At 32.0% G+C, this 19,938-nt stretch overlaps 1 protein-coding gene across 1 annotated transcript; it reads left to right on the top strand.

Annotated features, from left to right (window-relative positions):
• Window positions 1-3,539: 3,539 nt before the first annotated feature.
• Window positions 3,540-7,219, top strand: LOC108904562 (probable glutamate receptor). The gene is made up of 9 exons (XM_018707172.2): window positions 3,540-3,671; window positions 3,740-4,101; window positions 4,153-4,328; window positions 4,391-4,632; window positions 4,695-4,979; window positions 5,033-5,189; window positions 5,243-5,360; window positions 6,244-6,441; window positions 7,120-7,219. Exons 1-9 carry the CDS (start codon window positions 3,543-3,545, stop codon window positions 7,190-7,192), a joined length of 1,740 nt encoding a protein of 579 aa, XP_018562688.2. The 5' UTR covers window positions 3,540-3,542; the 3' UTR covers window positions 7,193-7,219.
• The last annotated feature ends 12,719 nt before the right edge of the window (window positions 7,220-19,938 follow it).

Genomic DNA, 19,938 nt, shown 5'->3' with positions numbered 1-19,938 from the left:
GTATCCGGTTCAAATAGGCTAAGCGCCAAAATTAAAAAACCGAGATACCTTCAAAAAACATTTTTTTAAGGGCTATTTTAAAGAGGGTGATATAAACATTAGTTTAACTTTAACTTTTTACTAGTACCTACTTACTAAAAATATCTGTTTTATTTATTTCCCATAAATGTATTTCTTTAAATTTTCCTAAAACAAAAAAAAATTAAAAAAATCTTATTAGAAACATGCTAAGTGCCATATATGAGAAAAGTTAAATATTTATTAAGTATTAAATATTATACCAATAAATGAAAGACAACTAAAAATAACTATTTAACTTCATGTTAGCAAAAAAAGTTTACAAACAATATATTTTATACTTTTTCTTATTTTAACAAGTTTCGGTAGAACTCCCTATGTTCTTTTTTTTTTTCAAGAAAATCTATCATTGACCTTAAGATTTTTGTTTGTTTTCGGATATCTTACCTCCTAGGGGTAAAAGCTTCAAGTTTATGTTTCTTATAACTTCAATAGTTTTGTTTCTCTTTAAAACGTGTATCTTTTGCCAAGTGTCCATATTGATGTAAGAGTACTTTACCTGTACTACTGTGGGATTTTCTTTATCAATACAAATCATGATCGCCTTACTTATATTAAGTTTTTTAGTGTCCATGAGGTTTTCTGCGGCCTCCTTAAGATTCCAGAATCCAAAAGATTCCATATCTATGATTTCAAAAGGCGGGTTATATTTAGCAGATCTAATAACATCATGCAAATCACGAGGAACCATAGCTTTCATTACTCATTTGCGCTCATTAGGTATACTAAAATATACGTACAAATAAAATGTCCTAATAGACGATCATAATGTTTATGGTTTCGTAATTCTATAAAATTAAAATCAGTCACTATTGTGGACCTTTAGATACGTGCAATAAAAATTTAACCTACCCTACCTGTAATTTAGGTTCCGGCTTTTAGGTATTGTTTTATTACGCTGAGTTTTGTATTCCATTCCTGCCACTTTTAATTTATTCTGTTCATCCCTGAATCGGCCACTGCCTCTTTTTCTTTTATTCTCCATCACAAAACGTTAAAAAACTTCTAACACGTGCTTACCCAATTGAAAATTATTTGCCAATGACATCTGATGGCACTTAGAATTTTTGCGGGGCATAACTAATGGTACAGAATGTTTGTACACAAAAATCTCAAAATTAAATATTTTAGCACTTAGCATGTTTGAACAGGACACCCTTCAATTGTCCGAACCTAGGGCGGACGCTACGGGACCTCTGCGGATCTATTAAGGACTGTTGACTCTGATGGCTTGCTGTTGTTACAATATAGGAACAACCAGGAACATAACCTGGTCAATACATGTAGTACACCCAGTGGCGGTTTTACCATAAGAGCTGCGGAGCTGCAGAACACATAAAATTTTATGTATTTAATCATATTAAATATCAACAAAATCTTTAAAGAATCCAAATGTACTCGCGCTAAAATAAATCTAGGAGCTTATATTATTATTTATTGCGACGCGAGCTACGCTCCTTAATATATGCAACCTCATATACACAATGTGTGGACAGCGAACANTGCTAAGTGCCATATATGAGAAAAGTTAAATATTTATTAAGTATTAAATATTATACCAATAAATGAAAGACAACTAAAAATAACTATTTAACTTCATGTTAGCAAAAAAAGTTTACAAACATTATATTTTATACTTTTTCTTATTTTAACAAGTTTCGGTAGAACTCCCTATGTTCTTTTTTTTTTCAAGAAAATCTATCATTGACCTTAAGATTTTTGTTTGTTTTCGGATATCTTACCTCCTAGGGGTAAAAGCTTCAAGTTTATGTTTCTTATAACTTCAATAGTTTTGTTTCTCTTTAAAACGTGTATCTTTTGCCAAGTGTCCATATTGATGTAAGAGTACTTTACCTGTACTACTGTGGGATTTTCTTTATCAATACAAATCATGATCGCCTTACTTATATTAAGTTTTTTAGTGTCCATGAGGTTTTCTGCGGCCTCCTTAAGATTCCAGAATCCAAAAGATTCCATATCTATGATTTCAAAAGGCGGGTTATATTTAGCAGATCTAATAACATCATGCAAATCACGAGGAACCATAGCTTTCATTACTCATTTGCGCTCATTAGGTATACTAAAATATACGTACAAATAAAATGTCCTAATAGACGATCATAATGTTTATGGTTTCGTAATTCTATAAAATTAAAATCAGTCACTATTGTGGACCTTTAGATACGTGCAATAAAAATTTAACCTACCCTACCTGTAATTTAGGTTCCGGCTTTTAGGTATTGTTTTATTACGCTGAGTTTTGTATTCCATTCCTGCCACTTTTAATTTATTCTGTTCATCCCTGAATCGGCCACTGCCTCTTTTTCTTTTATTCTCCATCACAAAACGTTAAAAAACTTCTAACACGTGCTTACCCAATTGAAAATAATTTGCCAATGACATCTGATGGCACTTAGAATTTTTGCGGGGCATAACTAATGGTACAGAATGTTTGTACACAAAAATCTCAAAATTAAATATTTTAGCACTTAGCATGTTTGAACAGGACACCCTTCAATTGTCCGAACCTAGGGCGGACGCTACGGGACCTCTGCGGATCTATTAAGGACTGTTGACTCTGATGGCTTGCTGTTGTTACAATATAGGAACAACCAGGAACATAACCTGGTCAATACATGTAGTACACCCCAAATTTATTGTTATTTGCACTGCCTCTGCAGGTCAATTACAGATTTATTTATTTTATCAATAAATCGCAGATTTTTACAATTCGTAAGGTTAGAAAATTTTCACTTTTTCATTTTTCCGAGCACATTGAACCTCAGTTCTAGCGCCCCATACATCTAGACATTGTTCAATTTTGCAGTGAAGACTCCAAGGAATATAAGCAAGCTTCTATAGAAGCTTCTATATTTCAGGTACTCAGGAGACCTTAAAAGTTGAGCTAGGCAAGGCTAAGCTTGAAGACAGTGATATAGACACAAGAGTAACTATATTCGAAGAATTGAAAGCTTTTAGAAACCCGAGGGTGTGCAAGAGTGGAAATGAAATGCACCTTCCTTACACACACTATTTTAGACCGTTTTTAAGTCCCTTGACATTAAAATTGCAGTTTTTAAAATTAAATTATTATAATGTAGCAGATATATCGAAGAAGTCGCTCTAGGAACTACATACAATATTTTTCTTAAAATTACTTTATTTTTTCAAGTACAACGGCGTTTCTCGCAACACATATCTTCTTCTCTCCTTTCTCTGATCACTGAAACTAATCTAAGAACACAACACATTTGACCTTGACATCTCTTCTTCTCTTAAGAATTACTTAAATTTGTACAAAATTTAAATCTTAAAACAGGTTACTACAATAAAATAATTATTAACAAACCTCCAAAGGCCATTTCAAATTACGAATTTAAATTTCTGTTTTACTACATGATTTAAACTAATGTATACACATGTTAAATTTTATTTTAGAATCTTTCTCTCTTTTGAAAAAACTTATGCTAAATGGTTACCAGAGCAAAATTTTACAAATAAATTCCCAGGACATCGAATACCCAATTCCTCCAAATCGTCAAGTATTTGTATTAAACCTTCACTGTGAAAACTCTAGCCGATTATTGCAAAGAGTAAGTGCCATATTTATGAAAAACATTGAAATAATTTGATAATTCTGTATAAATCCACTATTTTACAGGTAGATAAACTTAATTTTTTCCGAGCACCATTCAGATGGATAATCCATCATTCGTACGACACAGAAACAGAAGCTTTGGCGAAAACGTTCTTTTCTGAAATAAATATTTTAGTTGATAGTGATGTCACTTTGTGTGAACTCAAAACCAATGGTACAGTGCGGATAAAAAAGTTGTATAAGAACCGTAGTAATTACAGTATTAACATAGAGGAAATGGGTTACTGGACTAAAAATGAGGGATTTTCCGATAGTGGATTTGAAAAGGATACTGCTAGAAGGAGGCAAGATCTGAAAGGCACTAAACTTAATACTTGCCTTGTTATTACTCAAAAAAATTCTTTATATCATTTAACAGATAAAAGGTAGTGTACTGCTATCAGTATCTTCAGAAAATTATAACATGAAATTTACAGAGACAAACATATTGATAGCATATCCAAGGTGAACTATGTGCTTGTGGAACACTTAAAAGATATAATAAATGCCACGTTCAATTACTCTGTCCAACAAACCTGGGGATACAAAAACAAGAAATCAGAATGGAGTGGTATGATTGGAGAACTTACTAGAAACGAAGCAGACATAGGAGGTAAAAAAATAAGACACTGGTAGTTAAATGTAATTTTAATAAATTCCATGTTTATTTTTTAGGCACTGCATTATTTTTCACAATCGACAGGATTAATATTATCGATTACATTGCCATGGCGACGCCTACTAGATCAAAATTTGTTTTTAGACAGCCGAAGTTGTCTTACGTCTCTAATGTTTACACCCTTCCTTTTGACTACCACGTGTGGCTCTCCACAATATTCTTAGTGATTACCGTAGGTATTTTCTTGTACGTTACTGTCAAATGGGAATGGCAGAAATCAAAACATGATAAGATGGAGGTTAGTAAGAGATTTATACTTCTAATAAAGTTAGTTACTAGATTAAAGTAATTGTGTTCTAGGATACTTCTTATCCAGAACTTAGGGATTCCATATCCGACGTTGCCGTTTTGTCATTTGGCGCACTATGTCAGCAAGGAGCAGCTGCAATCCCTGCTTGCGTATCCGGAAGGATAACGACTATTATCATGTTCATTTCACTAATGTTTCTCTACACTTCGTACTCGGCTAACATAGTTGCGCTTCTGCAATCTTCTTCTAACAGTATCAAAACTCTGGAAGACCTTCTACACTCAAGGTTACAGATTGGAGTGGATGATACTGTTTTCAACAGATTTTATTTTCCAGTAAGCAAATATAAGCCATTTTAAGAAGTGAATTATTGTTTGTTGTATTGTAGAATTCAACAGAACCAACAAGAAGAGCCATATACTTGCAAAAGGTATCTCCACCAGGTAAGAAAGATAATTTCATGCCCATAGAGGAGGGTGTCAGACGGCTGAGGGAAGGACTCTTTGCTTTTCACATGGAAACTGGGCCAGGCTATAAAATAGTTGGTGTGTACTTTTCTGATTAAGCTTTGAATATTTAAAAAAACTGGTGATTTCAGCCGAGATTTTCCAAGAACATGAAAAGTGTGGGCTACAGGAAATTCAGTTTTTGCAAGTGACAGATCCATGGCTGGCAATCCAGAAGAATTCTTCCTACAAGAAGTTGTTAAAGATAGGGTAAATACAAATGTTTGGGCTGACTAAAGTCCACATGTTGTTGAAGTTAGTTCAATAAAAACATAAGAAAGTCGCGAAATTACGTACCTGTTATGGCTTCTCGTAGATCGACAAACTGAGAACTAAAATACATGTAATAAAATGAAGCGGTGATCTATTGGGTCATTCTGATTAGGCTAAATTAACATTGGCCGTGTGTTTTTTGCACATCTTCCACTTTGCTAGGTGTAAAGTAGACTTGCGTATAAATAACAATAATGTAAACAGTGGCCAAGCACGTGTGGCTGCTGAATTATCATCAACCCCAGCTAAAGACATGCTTTCATACGGAACCAGACTTCACAACGTACAATAGTTTGAATTCGTGCGTATCATTCGCGGCCCACTTTTGTTGTTGTTTTATGTTGTTTCAGAATAATTTAAGATGTTTAGCACAGTTTTGACTGATGAAGTGGGTGAATAAGAAAAAATAGTAAAAACATAATGTATTTTGTTTAGAATTTATCAACTTTTTAATGGTGACTGCTTTCACTTTTATATACGTCGCTGTCTACTTTTATGATCATGCAGTAACTGCATGCAATTGTTTTTTTCGCTGGAATATGTAAAGTAATTGTAGTGTAGTTCTCTACTAATTAGATCAAAGTCAGATGTCATTGGCCAAGACAAATATTTTTTATTCAAAATTTGAAATTAAAAAAAAACTAATTTCAGATTAGTATTTCTGGAGAACACGTACACTTTTTAATTAAAAAAAAAGTTTCAAGATTATGTAAATATATTCTGTACTTTGCAATTCCTGCAGAATATTTATACGGAGCAATATTTTCTTTATTTTATTAGTTAGACTGGTCCATTTTTAACGACCGTTTATCCCTTCTAGTTTACGGAAGATCCAAGAAAGCGGTCTCCAATCTCGCGAAGTGGGCCTAATCTATACAAAAAAGCCTGTTTGCACGTCTCGGGGATCGAGCTTCATCAGCGTGGGCATAGTAGATTGTTATCCTGCCGCTGTGGTTCTAGCAGGAGGATTGACGGCAGCAGTAACGGTCTTATTGATGGAGATTTACATACATTATCGGTAATGAATTTAAAAATGACATATTTCGCTTGGTTAAAATTGATAATCGTATATAGGAGGAGACCTCTTATTATGTAAAGTGTATCAATAGTTGTAAAAATTCATATTACGAATGTCTACCAACACAGTTTTTATCTTAAAAAAAAGGGAACGTGTATGGAACTCTTAAGCTACTTACAGTTGGTATCATTTTGTTAAAATTGTGTACATAACTTAAGAAGTTTTTCCCTTTTTGTCTTAACGAAAAAATGATAGCTGTCCTCTGATGGCAAGATTAAATCACCCTTAATCTTTCGCGTTATTAGGTTAATTTTATACTCTCATCCTGTTCTGCTCGTGTAATATCTTTTGTCTGAACTTCTGCCATATTGTTCAAAGCTTTTCCTCCGTTTTTATTATACTAGAAAAATATGTTACGATACTTTTTTGGCATGTAACTCCCGAGAAAAGCAAGGCAGAATAAAGTTGTGATGAAATTAAATGAATGTCTCTTACGGATAATTTGAACAAAAGTTTGTCTATTTCTTTAAACGGCTAAATTTACTAAATGTATCTTTCTATTAAGGTCGAGCTTGGATGTGCTCTTTGTTTGAAATGCACTTGTCAATCGGAATGTAAGCGGTAGCTTCCTCAATTTTTACAAATCCTGAATAATTAAATTTGTATTTTTTGTTGCAGGAGCAATTTTCTGAAGAATATAAATCGCCATTTTTTTCGCAATAAAATTCAAGAAAGAAAAACGATTTCTTAACTTACTTAGATTAGGTAGACAACTCAATTTTCACCAATACTATTGCATTTTGTTTCTCCAAAAATTATAAATTTGATTAAATAATATGTAGCAATTCCACTATAAAAAAACTTTTCGCTTATTTGTATAATATATTATTGGCTTATAGCAGATAGATAACCAGAATTGTGCTAAACAATAGTAGGTATTTAACATTACCTCGATAGACTTTGGGGTCACTTAGATTATTTGAAACAAAAGCACCTATAAGTTTTAACCTCAATGTTTGTAGTCGTAGCGAGCTGAGCACATCGTTGCACAAATTACTACTGTTAGGTTCTAGATATTCATCATACAGTGTATTAAAGTACGTAATTAATTGTTTTGTTTCTTGTTCATAACTTGTTCCCATAAATGTTGTTGTTAACCATCAGGTCTTTATGGCAATGCTAAGTGACATAAATTTACGTGGGGTCAAGAGTTATATCCCGCAGTTTATAATCTGTGGTTGTAAGCTTAGTACACCTAATGACTCTATTAAACGAGAATATGGCACATTGGCCGTATGCCCAACAACAATACGTTAAAGCTCTGGAGTATTCCAAGAAGATATTAATTCCTGTGTGTGTCCCCACTTACAGTAATTTGGTTGGTTATTTGACACTTGAATAGCTGGTATGCGTTAGACAAATTTATCGGTAGATAATCTATAACTATTTTTTCTTGGATACAGATTTGTTAAAACTCAGTTTTCTGAGACAATTGCATTTTAATTTAATAAGTGACAGTATAGATCAAAATAAACAAAAAAAATTATATGTGTCATGTATCCTTAACGCAACAGTTTTAAGAATTATGGCGTATTCATAGGAACCGGTATCCAAACCATTTAATACATTCTGGGTCTTTAGTTACAACAGTGTTTTAGATATTGATATTATTATTTCTCGCCTTCAACGTGGACCTCAATAACAAATTGCCAAAGATGGATATCTAAAACAATAGTAAGTACAGAAAATACTTAAACGACAAATATTATATCCTATAGTCTGTTTGGAAATGAAAGAGAGTAATAAAACCCCGAGATAAGAACACGCCATGGGCATGGTAATATTTCGTTTCAGGTAATTATCGGGTAATACTAATGCTAACAAGTAATGGGTGTACATTAGTATATTTTACTGGATACATCATAGGGCAGGAGCCAGTGTATTGTGACAGATCAATCCAGTCTTAGAGCTGAATATACGAAGACGTGCTAGTGCAGTAGAGTAAAATTCGACTTGTGTTTAGTGACTATTGTGCCAGTGGATATAATATTGTTTGGGTAAAATGTCGAGCTTATCAGATTACGTACCTGCTAAACGCGTGAAAAGATGTGCGCTGTCTCAGAATGAGAAGATTATTATATTAAATGTATTTAATGCATTGAAACACCAAAATCCTACCAACAGTGTTGACGACATCGTGGAAAAGTGTTCCAAAATGACAGGGATTGGAAAATCGACTATCTACAGACTTTTAAAGGAAACAAAAAATGAACAAGATACTGTAAATCCCCCAAAATCATCTACAGGGAGGTCAAAAGTCGTTATAGATGATTTCTTCAAAAATGTCATTCGCAGAAAAGTACACTCATTTTATTTTAAAAAAGAAATACCAACGCTAAACAAAATTTTAAGTGAACTTTCAGAGGACAACGATTTGCCAAAAATCAGTAGAAGCAAATTATGGGCCGTCTTACGAGAGTTGAATTTTTGCTGGGAAAAGCAGAACAGGAAGTCAGTTCTTATCGATAAAGATGAAATTATTTGTTGGCGAAGATCCTACTTAAGATCAATTAGAAAATTCCGTGACGAAGGGAGGAATATTTATTATCTAGACGAAACTTGGGTCAACGAGGGATATACTGTAACAAAAGTATGGCAAGATAAAAATGTAAAAAGTTTTCGACAAGCATTTTTGGATGGACTTTCAACAGGGTTCAAGGCACCTTCAGGTAAAGGGCGAAGATTAATAGTGACACATATAGGTAGTGCCAGTGGTTTTGTAGATGGCGGTTTACTTTTATTTGAATCTAAAAATACAGGTGACTATCACGAAGACATGAACGCAGATGTTTTCGAAGAGTATTTTACACAGATGTTGGATCTTATTCCTCCGGGGTCTGTAATTGTCATGGATAATGCCAGTTACCATTCACGGCAGACCGAGCGGACGCCTACGACTGCTTGGAGGAAAGCCGATATAATTCAATGGTTATCCGGAAAAAACATTTCTTTTGAAACAAATATGGTGAAAAAGGAACTTTTGACACTTGTCAATCTTAATAAAGATCAGAAAAAATATGTTATCGATGAAATGGCAACAAATCGCCAAATAACGGTACTACGGTTACCACCTTATCACTGTGAACTTAACCCAATCGAATTAGTCTGGGCGCAGGTAAAAGGAGATGTAGCGCGAAATAATACGACGTTTAAATTAAGTGACGTGAAAATTTTGTTAAAAAATTCCTTGGAACGAGTAACTGCAGATAACTGGCAAAGATGTATACATCATGTACAAAAAGAAGAGGAGAAAATGTGGGAACTCGATAATTTAATTGACGTTACTGTGGAACCTATCGTTATCAATCTAGGAGACGAAGATAATTCATCAGAATATTCAGAGGATGAATTTTAATATACCTACTTTTTTATTTTCTTTATTGTACATTTATACAACACTACATTTACTCACCATAATTTGAATTTTCAAAATACATATATTTTTGTGTGGAATAAAAGTCTATTCATTAAATTTAAATAAATATTTTGATAATAATATTGAATAATTTTATTTGAATTACTAAAAACCCTCTTAACCCGGTTATGATGCTTAAAGTAGCCTCATGTTTTGAAATGCTGTTTTTATATTGTTTACTTATAAGAGAAATGGACCGAGAAATTGAAGCGGCATAGACAAAGACGGATTGTCGGGGATTAAATTTTAGCTACCTGCTACAATTTAGTACAGTCCGATCGCACAAAGTTTTTTTAAAAGTACACCTCATCTATACCGAAAATGCATAATATAAAAATATTGAATATAAGCACCAGTACTACATTTATTTACGATTTGCATACATAATAAGCTTTTATTACTCTCTTTCATTTCTAAACAGACTATAATCAAGTTTTCTTCTTTATACTGCAATCGAAAACTCCTCCTCCCTTATTATTCTTCACTTGTTCTCTGCCAAAATTACGATATGCCCTTTTTAATTTTGCGGCCACATTAAATTCATCGGCGAAGTTTTAATGAACGCGTAAAAGCTGTTCAAAAGACAAAGAAATCTCAGAGTACGTATCTGCGGTAGATCCTTTCTCATTACCTCATCCACACTAATTACAGGTGGTCTAATTGCTTGATATTATTTTGCTCGGAATCGGGAGACGATAAAAAGTGCTACAGAAATCCCGCCCGAGTAGAAATTAGTCTGAAGAAGTTTCCCTGATAAAAATTTTATAAAAGAATGAGACCGCTTTTACATAAATCACTTCAATAATTTCGTTTAAGGGAAATTTCTAATTAAGAGTGAAATAATTGGCTTGATGGTTTACGTCGTTCTTTGTTACAAGAAACACTATTTATATGTTCCTATTTTTTAAGACGACTTATTTTATGAGTGACTCAGGAGTCACTAGGGTTCAAATCTGGATAATATACAAGATGTTTACGAACTTTGAGATTAACTTTTATGATGAGAAATGTCTTGATATAAGAAGCCTACTACTAAAAATTTACCTTAGTAAAAGTTGCCCAAAAATAGCAAACAAATATATTTTTTAATAATACAGGTTACAGTTCTCTGTAATATTTAAATCTATCCCGAGTAACATTGCCAAATGTTACTATGTAGCTTAATATGTGACTCAAATGTGATTCTTCTTTTAGTAATAAATACAACTGAATATTATGTATTTTCCTTTCATTGTGACTGCAGCAATGTTAGTATGGTACTATACTCGGATATTATCATCAATAGAGCTGTCACAATCGGTCCGCTAGTCATTGGCGCCGTCAGTCAACCGTGCGAGCTGCCTAGCTCTCGATTTATTCACCGATTTCCCTGTAATCGAACGATTTCTTTTACGATTATAGTTGTCTTTTGATGCATAATTGTGTGTAATTATGTCGAGCGTAGTTAGTGCTAAAACCAGCAAACAATTCATACTATACTGACTAAAAAAACAGATCTGCTACATGCTATAAAATTATTAACATATAAAAACTATTCAGGTGGAAAACAAAACAGATATATTTTTTGGAATAGAAAAGAGTTTCATGAAAGTTAGAGAAAATAATGAATTCTAAAAATAACTATTAAGCTGCTCTCTTCGTTTAAATGTTTAACTTCTTATATATTTTTTAATAAAATCGATAAAAAAAGACAGGGAGTAATAAATTATATACTTAGGTAAGCACCTATCAGTAGTAAATTGGTCTAACAAAGGGGCACTCAACATGTGTTATTTCAAGTGCATGTGGTCATCGTTAGAGTTAAATAACGAACAATACTTTGTTTTACTTAAAAAATATAAACAATAATGTAATTCAGTATATATATATATATTGTAATGAATTGAAAATGTAAACAGAAATCACGATTGAAAAATTACCGTACCGAACTTTCGTCCAAAAATAAAAATTAATTATTAATATAACAAACAATAAAATAGCATAAAATTGTTAATATAAAGACTCTGAGTATAAAAGAAGTAATTATAAAGGATATCGTATAGTATTAAATTGATAATTTTAAATTTAATTCACAAATATTAAATAAATTTTTAAAAGAATGCATGACAGCGACACTTGTTCACAAGAAATACTATGAGAAAACATAATATAAAACCAGAGTGACTTATATCAAAAGACAGCTCAATACCATAGATAAATTTGATAAGCATAAATTAGGTAAACGATTAAATGTAGAGAAGATATCTTTAATGAACTGAAGTCAATTATAAAAATTTATTATCAAATGTCAAATTAAATTATAAATTTTATCAAATGTCAAAACTAAAGTTGGTTTTACAAGTACCAGAAAATGACCTAGAAAAAAGAACATAAAATAAGGAATATTTAATAATAAGTAATAAATTGATATGTTAAAAATAAAAGGACATTGTAACAAATGTATTAGGTATAAGAAGTGCAGTGAAAGTGTTGTGAAAAAGGGACGCCCAAAGACTGGAATTTATGTGACCTTAAGGAAAAATAAACACTAGAAATTTCCAGAAAGTGAGAAGAAACAAATGTTTATTTATTAGTTACGGCTTGTTTTTTTGGTAAAAAGCTAGAGAGGAGAAGTAGCTCCAATAAAAATTAAATAATTCAAGAAAAAACTGTCAAGAAGTAAATTAAAACTTACTAATAACATCGAAAATCGTTTGTCTTCAAAATCCACATAAACAAAGTCGACAGTGAAGAAAAATTTTGCAACAAATATCAGGCAGTATCCGGAGAGGTATTCCAGTGGCCCATAAATGGTACAACAGACATCGTCAGCGTTTCCAACAAGGTAAGAAGTACCTAGTAACCAACAGGTACCTAAAATTAGAAAAATAAAGTGCACTAAAGTATTAATTCATAGCTATAACTTACAAATAACAAAGTATTAATACAGTATACCTTAGAAAAGGAAGAATTAATATAACAGGACTTACCTGCACAAATTTACACACTAGCAATCCAAAAAACTAGCTTTAAAAACTCTAATATTGAATGAGCTCATAACAGGTTCTAAAAGGGACGGCCATCTTAATCTAAACGTCAAATCATGTGAATTAAATTTGTATAAGTTAAGATATGCAATACAATACACGGGCGAGTGGTTAAGGTAGTATCAATCAGAATTAAAACAGTAAAAATTTTGAAAATAAAAAGGAAAAATACCCAGTCCTTGTATTATAAAAATTGTTGTAGGATAAGGAAAGGTACAGAAAACCCAAGATATTATTTATGATTGTTCAACTTAAAAAATTTCATTTATACGAAGTCATTTCTGATTTAAAGCCAACCAGTTGAAAATTTTGTTTTCTTATAATCTCCTTAACTACTTAATTTAAATAAATATTGTATAAAATTGTTAAAACTCTATTTTCTGGCGTGCTGCATTGAGCTGCATTTATGAATGAATGAAACAGAACCGACTCCTGAGATTCAAATTAAAACAAATATCTGAGTGACAGCTAGCAAGGGATAAAAAATTTAATATACGAGGTGAATTAAAATAAGGTTTGTATTAAACAATTTACAGTTAATCTAAATATGAATAAAAAGTAATTATAGAAACAAAATCAAAATACAAAACAATACTCAATACACAAAATTAAATTAAATTAAATTAAAATTAAATTAAATTTATTATAAAAAAACAATCAAAATAATATTTTATATAGAAAATTTTCATAACAATATATACTGAATTACATTATTGTTTATATATAAAAATGTTTAAAATAAATATTAATAAACTTAAAGTAATAAGTATTAAACAGTGCGCAACACAGTTATTAAAAAATTGGCGAAAATCAGAAGACTCAATTTATGTTTGTTTTAATCTTCAAAGTGATTGCATGTAACCGACCATTTGATATAGTAAATAATAAAACATTTCATTTCTACTGGAATAAATACAACCCCGTGTGAAAATTACCTTGTCGGACCAGCTTGGAAGTAGATTATTTAATTATGCACATGTTGCATGAGTAGATGTCTCTGCAGATTAAGGTATTTTAAAGGGTAGAAACATGCCTGATGCGATCTATAATGGATCCCATCCAGAATGTGGAACCGATGGCAAAAATGCGTATAAGAATTTACGTGTTTCACATGATATAATGACATAAATCTTATAATCAATGTTCACTTTATTTAATGTTGATGAGCCCGCGCGCCTTTGTGCACGGCCAATTATGACAGCTCAAATCATCAAAGAGATTTTTCACATACTTATATATTTTTGATTTTTTGAAAGCTCTTTTCTATTTAAGAAATTCAAGATAATTTCAAATAGCAATAGATATTATTTTATTCCCAGGAAAGTTTTATTAAAATCAAGAAAACCTATAAATATCAAAAAAATAATTATTTAAACTAACTCGGCCTTCACCAATCTATTGGTAAAAAGCCAAATGGTTTCTGAAAATGAGTTTGAAAACCCTTTGACCTTTTATTATAAGAGTTGAGACTGATATTTTTTCTAATATTTGTTGTTTTATTGATTTGCATGAATTATAAAAATTCTGCAGTATTGTGTTTCTTAGCTCTTGCTGTATCGACTTGAGAAACCGCTTTACTGTTGCGTAAAGAATAAAAAGGTCTTACAAAAATTAATAAGTGAGACGTACGTTAGAGGACTGGTTTTTAAAAATAAATACAGCTTTTTTACAGAAATTAAAAATATAAGTTTATATATAAATATAAAAAAAAATTGAATTGCACACTACATTCCACTGCATACACTTAAGACAGAGAGGTTGGTGCAGAGAGCGCTGTAACACTTTGGAATGTGCATCATAGACTAATAGCACAGAAGATAAAACAACCAGAATTATATCTCGTTGTCGGCACCTTTGATCACTGATGTCTGTTTTCAGGGACCTTGAATGACGTAAATCCCCCACTTTTGGTATACAAAGTCAGGATTGTACTGAGTGAAATTTTATTGCGCTACACAGAGATGTACTAACAAAAAAGCCAGGAATTTATGTGCAGCAGAAAATGAGGTTAATCATGCAAAAGACTTGGTTACTTACGTGAAAAAGTCTTTTAAAGGCGAATTTTAGATTTATTTTAATTTTAAGTTAATCCAGTCTATTAATGAAATTATTCAATGTTAAAAATATTTATCTAGTTAATATCAAACTACTGAATAATTACATATTCAATATTTATTAACATAAATTTATAAGTACAAGGCAAAAAATTAAAAATGAAAAGAATTGCGTAAACAAACATTTGTATAATATACAAATATATCTATCAGTACATAAATATACAGGGTGTCCCGTTCATGTTTCAAAAAAACTTGTGTGTAAGTTCCTCTTGGTAAAATAATGGGGGTAGTTCATGTAACGTTTTTTTTCTGACACGCCCTGTTTTCGAGATACAGTGTGTTGAAGTTGTTACTTTCCAAATGGTTTTTGGTTAATTATCTTTAAATAGGCTAAAGATAAAAATGTAAAAATTTGTACACGAGTAAACATCAACTGTGCGTTAAGAATAATGTGCAAACGTTTTCTTTTTGAAAATGGGTACAATAAAAAAAATATGTTAAAAATCAAAATTTATTACATTTTCAAACGGTTCTGTAAACTCTAAAGCATACTACAAAAAAGGTATATTTGTCGAAATTCGGTAGCATGTACTTACCATTTTCGAGAAAAATTAAGTTGCATTTTTTTTGCTCACATAAAGCGGCATAACAAAATATTAAATTGAAAGAGGACTTTACCATTGAATGGGTTGAAGACATTTAGCTACCAACAGTATTTGCCTTTAAGGCTATAATTTTAATTTCTTACGAATCACATTAAACAGTTAAATTGTAAAACATATTATTAATTAAAAAAACTACCACGCCAACTTATAATTCTGGTTGTTTTATCTTCTGTGCTAATAGACAGATAATTTTTGGAAAATACGAAGTGCAATTCCCTCTCGACTTCAGCAACTCTCATTATGTTCGAAAATTTTTTGAAGGTCTGTAATAATTGTGTTGTGTTATTTTGTCACACGGTTCAATAGAATAACATAGAAATATATTTCAATAAAAAATGTCCCAAGTTTATAAACTTCGCAGAGGCAATGACAAGACCAATTCAGTCAATGTATCATTCGCTGGTTGACCTACTGCCTGTTAAACATTAACAGATAGATAACACAGGCCGACAAAATTAAAAAAAAAAATTCCGACACCGAGATCAGACACTACTCTTCCGAAGGCATTTGGCGCGCTGAATCCGAATCTGGACTCAGAATTGATCCATCACCCTAGGTTTCCGAGATATTCTAACCTAAAAGTGCAAAAAACACGTGCTTTTGCTATATTCAAGGTTATGTAACTTGGCGAAAAAACTTTTCTCAAAACTGAAAACATCATTGGAAACGACTATCTTTCCCCTTCAAAACGCATTTTTTTATTTGGAAAAAGCTCTATTTTTCGCGGAGATATCGTCAATTTAAGATGACCAGTATGGCTATATTATTACATCATGGCTAACCCCATAACACTGAGCGCTGCTAGCCCTAATTGTTAAGAACGTTAACCCCAAGCCCTATAACCCCACAACACTAAGCGGAGCGAGCCCTCATCGTCAGGAAGGTTAACTTCAAGCCCTATAACCCAATAACACTAAGCGCTGCGAGCCCTAATCGACAGGAAGGTTAACCCCAAGCCCTATATGTCTGGAAGGTTAATCCGAAGCCCTATAACCCCACGACACTAAGCGCTGTGAGCCCTAATCGTCAGGAAGGTTAACTTCAAGCCCTATTACCCAATAACAGTAAGCGCTGCGAGCCCTCTAAGGCTCGTAGCGTTTAGTGATATTGTGTTATAGCCATGGTTTAATAAGGAAGCTATACTGATCATCTTTAATCGATGATATCTCCGCGAAAAATAAAGCTTTTTACAAATAAAAAAATGAGTTTTGAAGGGGAAAGATAGTAGTTTCCAATGATATTTTCAGTTTTGAGAAAAAAAATTTTTTCGCCAAGTTACATAACTTTGAATATAGCAAAAATACGTGTTTTTTGCACTTTTAGGTTAGAATATCTCGGAAACCTAGGGTGATGGATCAATTCTGAGGCCAGATTCGGATTCAGCGCGCCAAATGCCTTCGGAAACGTAGTGTCTGATCTCTGGAATTTTTTCCTTGTTGGCCTGTGTAATTTTCCGTTATTATTTCTTTTTTCAAGAAACAAATTATCTGTTTGTCAAATTTCTAACTACATTTAGCTGACTACTGCTTCGCCGGTAGCATATCACACCTGGTGATTTGCATTTTACGTGCGCAGTTGAATTTAATTTCTGTGTGTGTCGAACGCTGTAGGACGATATTTTCGAATTTCAATAACATGGTTGTGTACCCCGACACCATCAGGAACCTGGCATTTCGTTTGGAAATTATTCTGTTCATAAAATAATTATAATAGAATTCCCGAACGTCTAAATTTACTATTACTGTTTTTTTGCGAGATTAAAATATGCATTCAAGATTACAGTATACATGGTGTTATAAAAAAGTATGTCAAGTCAATAATCAAATACGATGAAATTTCGCCCAGACTTTTAATTTCGCTTATACATAATAAAGTTATGTTATTATACACAATAAAGTTATATTAGTAAAAAATAATTTATCGTAAATAATAAAACTAATTGACTATGATAAGGCTCATTATCCATGACAAATACTGCACCATTTTCCATGACCGAACTCCTCATAGTAATCTCCTGTTCATCGTTATTTGAACGTATAAAAAAATTGGCATTTATTTCCGATATGTGTAATAATTTTTAATCGCCCTCATTTTCCACGGCTTGGTTTTAATCCTGCAGAAAATCCTTCTAAAAATGTTTCTCGTCTGCTGTTGACATTTGAATATTACCAAACATTGGAGACAGTAAGTTCCTCATTTATCCGTTTCGTATCAGATGCGAGCAAGTGAGAAAAATGTATTATTTTTTCAGATTTTAGTTTTTTCATGTCTTCATGTCTGAAAACTGGAATCGTGTGCGAGTGTTAGTAACCAATTTATTAATAACCATGATAGTCGAAAACAAAAGAATTTGAGAATTCAAGAGCGTTGTATATTATCGGAAGTTATTTATTTGTGGCCACTTGCACGCATATGACACGAAACAAAACATTTAAGCTGGAAACTGCCCTTTTATATATTTAAGAGACTTCCTACTCACTATTTTGAAATTCTGATATAGAAAGCCGTTTTCAAATCTTAATGGAACCTCCTGTATAGTAAACAGTGCTTATTTTTTAAATATTTTCTGTATGACTGAATCCACGAAGATTTACGAAAACAATTAAAATCTAAAATAATTTCTTTAAGAAACTTGAGATATGACTAAGTATCACAAAGTTAAAGCAGAATATGTCTGTTTTTTATAAAGGAAACCTCTTATAAGCTGCATTTCTAAAATTAAAACGCAATTTTCCCGACGTTTACGGTAAATGCCGTCGGGGCATCTTTTTCAGGTCTTTGAAGAACAGACTGCTACAGGCAAATAAAAAAAGTATTTCAAATAACATTTCCGCTTTAGAAAACAACGCCGCAGGGATAATTAGCCACAATAACATCATATTAATTCAGCTGTGATCATTTGTTCAAACTAAATAAAATTAAACATCGCTTAAAATATAGCATTACTCAAAAAACGTTGCACTTTGATGATTGTTTCAATTAACATACCCCACACACAAACAAAAACAAAATATATACATTTTTTTTTTTTAGGAATAATGTCGGGTGTGATTTTCCATTAAGAATGGGGTACAATTTAATAGGAAATTCACATAAAAAAAATGTTTAACCATAATAAAATGATTAAGCGTAACCTTACAATCACATTTGTAAAGTTTTACAGAAATCAAGAGAAGTGTCAATATTTGTCTGAATGTGCAAAACGCTCTCTGACGTCAAGATGCGGAACAGACTAGCGCGAGAGAATTCGTGGTTATGTTTTCAGGTAATAGTCTGCCGCATTTTGTAATCTGACGTTGTTAGGACTCTATTTACTAATATTTGCGTACTGTTGTGTCCTTCATTTTGTACTTTATTTAATTTTAACTAAGGTAAGGGAACATTCTAAAATAGAAGGTTTTCCAGAGGCAGACTCATATAATTTGCTAGTTGTGGAAGATATTATATGGTGTCAGAAGTTTTGATCACATGCAAAGACTTAATCCACTATTATAGTAGAAGCAAAATTTTGTTTTTTGTACAAGTAGTAAGAACTAAAAAATATAAAACCTTTAGTAATGTATTATACAGGGTGTTAAGTTTTGCCAAACTTTAATGGCGTATTCTACCGATGAAAATAATCAACCTTTGCCCTATAATTTTGTTTGATAGGATGCTTCCCTACGGAGATACAGGATGTTAAAAGTTTCAAATATTAAATGATTTTAAAATGTACAATCAATTTGTGGCAATCAAATCAAAAATGTAATCTGTTAATTCAATATTTGTATAACGGACCATAACTTGCAACTTTCCTACGGTACTGGTATTTCACGGTTGAAATGAATTGAATAGGTACCACATATTTTTTTTATTAAAATTTGTTTTTAGTTGTATGAAAAATAAAATACTTTTTGCAACACACAAAACAGTGGCGCTGTATAGTGTTTTGAAATCTCTCAAAAATATTAGGTATTGAATTTATTGATACACATTTAGCAATCAATAGAAAATGGTAAATAGCAACGTAGGTACTTAAGTATCTTCTTATTTGATTTCCCAATTATCTAAAGACCAGTAAATTTTACGAATAATCTACGAAGAATATTTTATTGCATTTAAAATTATTTAAAAAACCAGTGGCGTACGATTCTTTTTTCAACAAAGGTTACCTATTCCTCTAATAACTACGCCACTGGGGTGTATTTTGGAATAAGTTATCCATGAAAAAAATAGTCCCTACTAAAAAAAATGTCGTCCCCCAAATTTTATCACTCAATCTTTTATGCCAGTGC

The sequence above is a fragment of the Anoplophora glabripennis genome, unplaced genomic scaffold, assembly GCF_000390285.2.
Source record: "Anoplophora glabripennis isolate ALB-LARVAE unplaced genomic scaffold, Agla_2.0 scaffold131, whole genome shotgun sequence".
NCBI lineage: Eukaryota > Metazoa > Arthropoda > Insecta > Coleoptera > Cerambycidae > Anoplophora > Anoplophora glabripennis.
The sequence above is the reverse complement of the archived record's forward strand: the minus strand, read 5'-3'. Positions and strand labels throughout refer to the sequence as shown.

Excerpts from the sequence above, each read along its gene's own strand:
- LOC108904562 (XM_018707172.2), top strand. The coding sequence starts at position 3,543 with ATGCTAAATGGTTACCAGAGCAAAATTTTACAAATAAATTCCCAGGAC. Across the intron at positions 4,329-4,390 it reads AAACGAAGCAGACATAGGAG|GCACTGCATTATTTTTCACA; the intron begins GTAAAAAAATAA and ends TTTATTTTTTAG. Across the intron at positions 5,361-6,243 it reads AAGAAGTTGTTAAAGATAGG|TTTACGGAAGATCCAAGAAA; the intron begins GTAAATACAAAT and ends TATCCCTTCTAG.